At 43.4% G+C, this 10,559-nt stretch overlaps 1 protein-coding gene across 1 annotated transcript; it reads right to left on the reverse strand.

Annotated features, from left to right (window-relative positions):
- Positions 1-10,026, reverse strand: LOC120029637 (germ cell-specific gene 1-like protein). The gene is made up of 5 exons (XM_038974925.1): positions 9,723-10,026; positions 8,097-8,144; positions 4,528-4,680; positions 602-713; positions 1-343 (listed from the first exon to the last, which is right to left on the reverse strand). Exons 1-5 carry the CDS (start codon positions 10,024-10,026, stop codon positions 1-3), a joined length of 960 nt encoding a protein of 319 aa, XP_038830853.1.
- Positions 10,027-10,559: the final 533 nt, after the last annotated feature.

The raw sequence follows: 10,559 nt of genomic DNA on the forward strand, positions 1-10,559 counted from the left end.
TCAGCAGTACTCCTCTCTTTGTGGATCCGGCAGGTCATTCAGGTCCAGAAACACTGAAGCATTGGACAGCTTCCTTCCATTACTGGACAAGTCCAGCAATTCCTCTGCTGTGCAGCCTGAGCTGGGTACTGAGCTGATGTACATGTCCCACACCTGTTCCACATGTCCAACTTGTCCCACCCCAACCCCTGGTCCAGAGTCCAGCTCCAGAAGCTTCTGCTTGATCTTCAGGTTCTTCTCGATGTTTCTGCGCTTGTGTTTGAACTCCAGGATGGTCTTGGTGTAGCGGTTGATGATGGTGACCGAGGAGGCCATGCAAGCTGTGAACGAGCTCCACGCCAGGCTAGAGAGAGAGAGAGAGAGAGAGAGAGAGAGAGAGAGAGAGAGAGAGAGAGAGAGAGAGAGAGAGAGAGAGAGAGAGATAATAATAATAATAATAAGGAGATGAACAGACAAACTTTTACATGTCAAAGCCACATCTTTATTGGCAGGTGTGTAGAAGTGTACTGGTAGAGAGGGAGATTAAATTAAAGAAAACTCCAAATGACATTTTTTCAAGTGATTTAAAGACCTTTCTCTGTGTGTGTGTGTGTGTGCTTACATGTATGACCAGCTGTAGTCCCATGTCTGAGGCTTCCAGTCCTCTGGCCCCACACTGACTGTCAGCTGGAAGGCTGTAGTGAACATCATGTGGGCCACCATGCCGAGTAGACCTGGAAAGTCAAGTAAAAAAAACATCCCAATCACGGACATGCATTTCTTGGAGCAATGTTGTCGATTTTCAAAACAGAGTCCACAAGACACAAGAGCTCTATTCATGCGTTTTCAAAATGGAGTTGCCTTCTCAAAACATAAATACATTCATCGAAACTATATTATAACGTAAAATTGCTAATATGTTCATAAAAAGGACACGACTGTCTGCAAAAAGATTACCGCAACCATACTTGTCTCTTGAGTCCAAGCAGACAAAACAGAACGTTCCAGTAGATCAATACATATTCTTTGCAGTCACTAAATCATGATGATCAAAATTGGGAGTACATCTATCCAATGGTGCAGAATTATGGGCAATTACTCTCCTGTTATGCATATTTCACCAAACAATTTAATACAGATCAAATCAAATATTATTCCTGATCAAAATAAATAAAAAGCACACTGTGTGCAGGATTCGTTCATCTGTATCACCACAATCCAAATTCATGTATGCAATACATAGGCTGGTTTCCTCAAAGTTTTGTAGACTTTTCATTGGCACACAGAAACACAATCCACAATAGAAATAAGGAAAGGTGAATACGAATGGAGGAACATAACTGAATGTACAGTATAGGCCTCAATCCACACCAAAGCAAAGCTCTAAAATGGAAGGTCACAAAATTGGAGATGACGACTTAGGAGTAACCCAAAGTTACTTCTATTCTCGGAATATCTGCATGTCTGCAATATTTAAATGAATGAAACTGATGTGGTGATTTAGAATTGTGTGTAGTAGTATTTACTGATTGCCGGAAATAGTGAAGACAGCTGCACACATTTCTCTTCTGATGAAAACAATGTGTAAATATTCGGTGAACACTGTATTCACTGATGACATTTGTATTTAAAGTTTAGCAAAAGATGGTCTAAGATCTGCAAGCAAGGTAAAAAGGCAAGAATATTATCGGAAGTGATGTAAATGTATTTAAGCATTTGATCATTGCTGTTTTGCTATAGATACGTTTGAGCACAGATCCCAAAATATCTTCAACACGATTGGGAAAACTGTAAACTAGTCCAGCGCTGTAGAATAGAGCATTATAGAGAAGTGTGTGAAGTTCCATTTTTCACCACAGGGAGACAATGTTGAGCTATAATGGAACCTACCGTAAATCCTTGAGCGCTACTGGATGTGCAGACATTTCTTCCATCCCAGCACAAACACACCAGATTCAGCTACACTAATCCTAGTCCTAAAGTCCTTGATGATGAGTTGATAGTTGAATCATGTGTGTTAGTGCTGGGCTGGAACAAAACCTTACTGCCCCTGTAGCAGCTCTCCTAGACGAGAGTTAGAAACCACTGGATTAGAGCACTTGGTTAAGCAGAGAAGAGTTGTGCCAGTGTATGGGATTGGCAGAATGACCACTTAACTGGCCCGTTGGCTAATTTGGAGTCATGCTGCATACAATTGTAATTCTGCTCTCTTTCCCTCTCTCTGCCAAAACCTCCAGTCTCTTTCCCTCTCTCTGCCAAAACCTCCAGTCTCTTTCCCTCTCTGCCAATCATTGCCAATAAACGGTGGCAGGTAGCCTAACAGTTAGAGAGGCGAGCCAGCAACCAAAGGGTTGCCAGTTTGAATCCTGGGTCCGATGGGAAAAATCTGGCGGGAAATGAGCTGGCAACCACCTCTCTGCCAATCGTTATCTCTTTCTCCCAAGCACAGCTCAATCACCCAATCAAGAGATCAAGATTCTTTCCAGATATCCACCCACTCAGTCGACCCCAATGGCATGGAGAATATATCCGGGGCACAGGGCTGGAGTGATCCTTCTCCCTGGGATTACCCACTGTCTCCCTCCATGGGTCTCCAGGGAATGTGCGTCCTGGGGTCTCTCTCTCTCTCTCTCTGTCACTGTCTCTGGTGTATTAATTCCATGGATAGAGAACAGAAGATCATAGGTTTGAATCTCACTGACGCTGCGTCACCGTAAAAAATAAATGTGTTAGCATGATTAAAAAAGTTTACCCAAAATAGCTAGCATTGTTTTTAAAAGTCATATTGAAATTTTCACTTTTGTTCTCAGAACGTTTAAAAAAAAGTTCAGTTTTACCGGTCAGGAAACTTATGCCTTTGTTCCCACAGCCAATGTGAAATCAAAAACATCTGTTCTCACAACTTCCAAGGAACCAAATGTGCTAGCTGGGAAGTGTTTACATTACTATTGCATACTAGGCCTACTGCCACAATCCGTTCAATATCTAATTATTAGTGTGCATGTAAACGTACTGTGTCTTCCGTCAATCACACTCAGAACTTCCTTCAGGCAGCACCTCTACTAGTACACAACTTTATATTTTCCCCCTAAAACTAAGCTAGGCTTATTTCCCAGAGTGGTGGGTGAACCAAGCTGAAATTTTGGAGTAATTGTTCTCTTCTTGGTAATGGTAAAGTATAAAGTTAATCACCCATATGGGCTGTTTGTGCTAAGACAAAGACCTCTCTCTTTCTCTCTCTCCACACTCTCCCTCCCCCTCCATACCCCCCTCCCTCTATCTCCTTTCACCCCCCCACCCCCTCTCTCTCCCTCCATGCTCCCTCTCTCCCAGTCTAGCCTGGCCCGAAGGAGCAATAGGTCAATAACCGAAAGGTTGCTGGATCGAATCTCTGAGCTAACAAGGTCAAAATCTGTTGAGGCAGACAGTTAACCCACTGTTCCCCGGGCGCCGATGATGTCGATTAAGGCAGCCCCCCGCACCTCTCTGGTTCAGAGGGGTCGGGCTAAATGCGGAAGATGCATTCAATTGTACAACTGACTAGGTATCCCCCTTTCCTTCTCCATACACCCCCATTATAAAAAAAGTTGAATAATGGTTTGGTCTGGCCTCTAGCGTTCTTCTGGAAATCATTACAACAAGATGCTGAGCTAGGTAAACTGTGTAAGCCTCTCTATAAACTATATCAACACATTAAAAACAGGAACAACAGTAAAACCCTTTTATTGATTACATTTGTTGTTTCTAAGCAGGACAGGATAACTCCCCTGAGATGAGACTGTTTTTTTTTTGGCGAACAATTTAATAGTGTTTTTTTTATGTCTGTTAAATCAGTGGTTGATTTGAGGTGGCTTGGTCATCCATTCCATTAAAAGGGGACATAAAATAAAGAGTTTCCTGCCATTTCATTATTCACTCTTGGTCCTTTTCTGCAAACCAAACGACCGCAAATGACTTGGATGCAAGACTGAGGTTTGGATGACAGATAGGATAGCTAACATCCACTCAGACATTATCGTCTGGTTTCCCGGATCCAGATTAAGCCTACTCCTGGATTGTTGAGTGTTTGAGCATAGACCAGGAGCCGGCAAACCAGCTCCATGGTTCCAGAGTCTACTCTAGACCATCACTTATCCAACAGAACACTGAAGTCTTGTGTCTGCAGAAGGCAAGTGCTCCTCTAATAACCAACATCCATCCACTAGGACCAGATCAACACTAATCCAGACAAAACTAGACCAGCCGTCTGAAAAAGACAAATGCTCCTTGGGTGGAAACAGCCTCATAGGAAGAGTAGCCCAGTCTGCAGCCCCATAGATAGCAGTGAGCTGTTTTAGCTGCCTAAGGCTGCCAGTGTGAAGACTGTGTTGATCTGCAGGGGTTCTATTGTCCCAGTCAGGAACAAAAGGTTGAGACACAAACTAACAAACTAACCATTGTTCTAACCCTAACCAAAAACAGTGAGGAGAGGAGAAAAGGGACTGACTCAATAGCAGGAAGCACATGCACGCATGCAAACAAAAAAAAGCATGTAAAGTATGCTGTTACCTGACAGGACAGTGAATATGGCAGCGAAGGCGTTGAGTTTGAGGCCGTCGATGACGTTTCCTAAGTGACACGCCTCTATGGACATGAGGATGCCTCCGGTGGCCAGAAGGAGAATATACACACATTCTGAAACGATACACAGCCACAGCACTCCTACAGGGAGAGAGAGAGAGAGAGAGAAGGGAGGGGTTGGGAGTGGGGGAGGGGATTGCAAGAGGGTGGGGGAGGTTAGGTGAGGGAGTTGGACAAGTGACCCCATCACCCATATCATTAACCTTCACTGTCACAGAGAAGATGCATCTGTCTCTAAGACAGACACACACGCCGCACACCACACACACACACACACACACACACACACACACACACACACACACACACACACACACACACACACACACACACACACACACACACACACACACACACACACACACACACACACCACTTGACCTACACTCGCTGCCTGGGCTATGGATGGTGGGTGAATGGTCCTTGATATGGGCTATGGATGGTGGGTGAATGGTCCTTGATATGAGCTATGGATGGTGGGTGAATGGTCCTTGATATGACCACGGAGGGTAAAACTTTACATTAAGTTGCCCCTATTACTATGTAACTACACAGTAGTAACAAAATAGTTAAACGATAGTAACATTGGTACAGTGACACAAGCCTACCAGACGAGCTAAATGCCTTCTATGCTTGCTTCGAGGCAAGCAACACTGAACCATGCATGAGAGCACCAGCTGTTCCGGACGACTGTGTGATCTGGCTCTTCATAGCCGATGTGAGTAAGATCTTTAAACAGGTTAACATTCGTAAGGCTGCGGGGCCAGACAGAATACCAGGACGCATACTCAGAGCATGTGCTGACCAGAGCATTCACTGACAATTTCAACCTATCCCTGACCTGGTCCGTAATACCAACTTGTTTCAAGCAGACCACCCTGCCCAAGAACGCCAATCAACACCATCATCCCAGACACCTTGGATTTACTCCAATTCGCATACTGCCCCAACAAATGCACAGATGACACAATCTCTATTGCACTCTACACTGCCATCACACACCTGGACTAAAGGAATACCTATGTAAGAATTCTGTTCATTGACTACAGCTCAGCATTCAACACCATAGTCCCCTCCAAGCTCAAGACCCTGGGACTGAACACCTCCCTCTGCAACTGGATCCTGCACTTCCTGACGGGCTGCCTAGGCGGTAGTATGGCAAGAACACATACGCCACGCTGACCACCAACACGGGTGCCGCTCAGGGGTGTGTGTTTAGTCCCCTCCTGTACTCCCTGTTCACCCACGACTGCATGGCCGTGCATAACTCCAATACCATTATTTAGTTGACGACACGACGGTGGTAGGACTGATCACCGACAACAATGAGGCAACCTATAGGGAGGAGGTCATAGCCCTTGCAGTGTAGTGCCAGGACAACAACCTCTCCCTCAACGTCAGCAAGACAAAGGAGCTGATCGTGGACTACAGGAAACAAAGGGGCGACCACACCCACATCGATGGGGCTGTAGTGGAGCGGATCTAGAACGTCAAGTTACTCGTTGTCCACATCACTAAGGAATTAACATGGTCCACACACACCCACACAGTTGTGAAGAGGGCACGACAGCGCCTCTTCCACCCCAGAAGCTCCCGAGCTCCCTGCCATCCAGGACCTCCTTACCAGGCAGTGTCAGAGGAAGGCCCAAAAAATTGTCAAAGATTCCAGCCACCCAAGTCATAGATTGTTTTCTCTGCTACTTCACAGCAAGCGGTGACAGTGCACCAAGTATGGAACAAACAGGACCCTGAACAGCTACCCCCAAGCCATGAGACTGCTATACAAGACTGCTAAATAGGTCATCAAAATGTTTTATCATTTAAATCTGCATTGTTGGAAAAGGATCCGTAAGTGAAAAGGTCCCGTATGTAAGCATTTCACGGTTAGTCTACACCTGTTGTTTATGAAGCATGTGACAAATAACATTAGATTTGATTGATTTGAGCAATACCTATGTAACTACTATGCTGTTACTATGCTGTTACTACAGTTATATTACTGTGTAGTCATATACTAATAAGGGGCAACTTATAATAAATCCATGTTATTACTAACCAATTACAGTGTAATTACATAGATTATAACACTGTTAGCTACTTTGCTATAAGACCTGTAGAATGTTAAGTGCTGCCAACCACAGTTGCAATTTTTAAGTTAAAAGTAGGCCTAGAACTCGGTTAATAATTTAATTTATTCTTCTCTCTTAGTGATCGAGCAATCATTTTTACTTGTTCCGACCAAATTCTTCAATGGTATTGGTATTTATTAGGATCCCCATCAGCCACTGCAAAAGCAGTAGCTACTCTTCCTGGGGTCGTCATGGGATTTCAATGATTAATCAAAGGTGTTCATTTAAATTTCACGGCAGGATCAAGATGCATATTAAAAAGATGAAGGTAGTCTGTGATTTATGCAAATGAATCTCACATATGTGTCTCTTTCACATTTCGTTTTTTTTGTTCGTCTAGCTGAGAGTATCCCTTTAGCTATTTCAATAACTTCAATTTCCTAACCAACATATCCCCCATCACAAAAGCACACAGAAAGGTATGGACTTATTGGATGAAATCAAATCATAAAACCAACAAGGGCCCTATGGAAGTAAGTCATAATGATGCCCATTTTGGGCACAGAGGCAGAGGCAGTGACATAGGACTCAATTGAGTTCACAATTGGACATGTTTAATCACATCTCTCAGATTGAACAGTTAAATAGAACAGGTGAAGTTACAACCAAACCACAATCAGTTTTGGGTGTCTGTCATTCTCATTCTTTCATTCTGTCAGTGTCACAGGAAGATTTAATTCCAGCCAGTGCGTGTGTCTGATCTTGTCCTGTTAGGAAGCTATTCAACAGTCTTTCATGTCGTACTGAATTAGGCACTGACAGGTTGTATGTTTGTGTGTGTTTGTGTGTAGTGAATTAGTGTGCCAACACGGAGGAGGTGAAAAGAATGAAGGATGGATGTCTGATTGGCAGAGTGAGACGCTATCTATTCATCCTCTCTCTTTCTATCCATCCTCTTTGAAGACCTATAGAAGTCCATACTCTGCTGGATTTGAATGAGTGACTACAGCATGGAAAACACACCAGATGATACTGATCAACTGCTTCTCAGGACCTAGATTAGCAGAATCAGGTGTGTTAATGCTGGGCAGGAACAAAAGCCTGCAATCCCAGGAGCTCCCCAGGACAACGCAGTGTTTCTACTCTTCTTAAATACTGTTAGGTTTGCACTTTTCAATTGACACATCCAAATAATCCTTCAGGATAACTTCAATCTCAGTTGAGCCCTGCATGTGAACCTACTCCATGATTATTAAGGGACTGGGTTCAATTTTCACCCTTTGAGTTGCACTTGCACTTCCTGACATAAGAGATGACTGGAATCTTGATCAAAATAAAACATAAATTTAGCCATTCACAGATGTATAGCAAATTGTGTTAATAACACATCAATTACAATGTAATAACACGTTAATACACAAAACCTACCTCTTTCATGTGAGGGTGTGACATAAATGAAACTTCTGCAGATTTCACCTGAAATAGAATATCCCACAAAATCAAAAACAATACAGTCAAACACTCAGTCATCATATTTCTAAGGTGGCTAAACCCGTGCAGTCTTTTGCACCATCCCTGTTGAAACACACCTGAATCTACTACTCTGCAGGACGTTTTTCGGGTGTGAAAAAGCCTGCATTCGTAGCATACCCAGCAGCTCTTCGAGACGAGTGTTGGCCACCCCAGTGACACAAGATTTACACCAAACATATTGAATTTCCGTCCTTTTCTCACACTGTCGTGCAGACTATTTCATGGCATAATTACGAGACGGTAAAAATCAGTAGGCTATTTTATCCATTCTGTTCAGAATTTATCAGTATTTCTGCCATAATGTCACTGTCTGTCACTACAGACACCCTGGTTCGATTCGAGGCAACACAACTGGCCGTGATTGGGAGTCCCATAGGTCGGCGCACAATTGGCCCAGCGTCGTCCGGGTTTGGCCGGTGTAGGCGGTCATTGTAAATACGATTTTGTTCTTAACTGACTTGCCTAGTAAAGGTTAAATAACTTTTTAAAAATCCGATGACCGGTCAGCAACAACTATCCGTTCTAAAATAGGTATATTGTTCGGTCTATTGTTACAACTGTCGATGCAATTTCTCACGCTTGACATTCTTGCTCTCGTTGAATGTAATCTTTCACTTAGGCTATCCAATATTTTTGAAGGAACGGGTAATTTCAGAGGACACTGTAGATTTATCAATAGCTCCAAATACCCTTCACATGCAATGCACGCAACTATGTCACAGTGTCGGACATCAATTAACCAAGCTGCGATTGTTTAATTATTATTATTTTTCTTAATGAATGATATATAGGCCTAACCATTGATTCTTGAAAAAATATAATTTAAACATGCCTCATGAGTTTAGTTCAACTGTCGTACCCCATCAGAACCCAAATTATAAACAGATTTTATTTACTCCAACGTTTGTAATTTAAATGTAAACAAACATCCTCGAAACATGTTGTTGATATCGTGGATATCATGAAGCCCTTGCTTCCATAGCTCTGTCTATGAATTTGAGAGTGGTTAAATTTCCCCAACCCTATCCCTCAGCTATTTAACAAAACGTTATTATTGTTTGAATTTCAGATTTCAACTATATTAAAGTAAACAGTAAAATGAAAATCATATTACCTAATACAGCTCACATAACAACTATGGACATTTAATTTCTCCCGAAAGACAATAACAAATACATAGGCATAGCCTACACATTTGCATAGTCCATGATTCTGAGAACCCAATTATAACCTTCCATTTAAAAACTAGTCTATTTCCTTCATGTCTATACATGCGTGCAGGCGCGTCACATCGCGGTGTGCGAAAAAGTTATATTCTCGTAGCTTCTCTTACCTGATTCAAGACAACTGGGAACTTGGGGAAAAAAACAAGATCCAATTGGATTTTTTTTTTGACCGGTCATCCAACTCGGAATTCCAAGTTGGAAACTCCGTCCGGAAGTGAAGATCACTAACGTTATGATTTGACCTTGTTTTTTCCCCGAGTTTCCAATTGTCGTGAAAGCACCATCTCTCTCTTACCTGTCATATTGACGTTCTCCTCGCACGAAAACCAGATCCCGGTGTGGAACTTCCTCATAATGTACTTGTCCTCGCCGGACTCCCAGATGTACTGGACCAGTCTGCTGTCGTTAATGTTCGAGCTGTTGAACCTGATACAGAACGACTGTTTCGTGGTGACCGGTCCGGTACAGAAAGGTTTTGCAACTTTCCGTGTCCCCTCGCACCAGTAGCTGGTAGTCAACGCAGACACGGCTAGAATCAGCGCGAGGAAGTTCAAGGTAAGAGCCAGGGATACCCTCCGCTGTCGATCTATCCCTCCCATAATGGCAAACGGGAATGGGAGACGCACTTAACCCCAACGTTCAACACAATATTTGGCGACTTCTCCTCAGATCCTCCTCCAGTTATCCGGATTTCCGATAATATAGCCGCGGGCAATTACAGCTGCGCGAGACTCCTGCATGTGGAGCCAATCCTCAGATATGCTCTTTTGAGAGTGATACTCTCACGTTGTAGCTACCCCTCCTCCCCCTCCTTTCTAGTGTATCTCTCTCTGTCTCTCCTCCTCTGTTGAAGGGGGAAGGTTGCCAGCTCCTACCTGTCTGTCTGTACCCTAGTTGAGTCAGTCTGTGCAGTCAACCACACACACACACACACACACACACACACACACACACACACACACACACACACACACACACACACACACACACACACACACACACACACACACACACACACGAGAGGACATTCAATGAGTGTAATGTAGTTTACAAATTTCGATTAGGAAGGCTGGTCTAACTGGCTCTTCACTTTTTATTAATCTTGTGGACGAACATATAATTCACATCGCTT

The sequence above is a fragment of the Salvelinus namaycush genome, chromosome 35, assembly GCF_016432855.1.
Source record: "Salvelinus namaycush isolate Seneca chromosome 35, SaNama_1.0, whole genome shotgun sequence".
Lineage (NCBI taxonomy): Eukaryota > Metazoa > Chordata > Actinopteri > Salmoniformes > Salmonidae > Salvelinus > Salvelinus namaycush.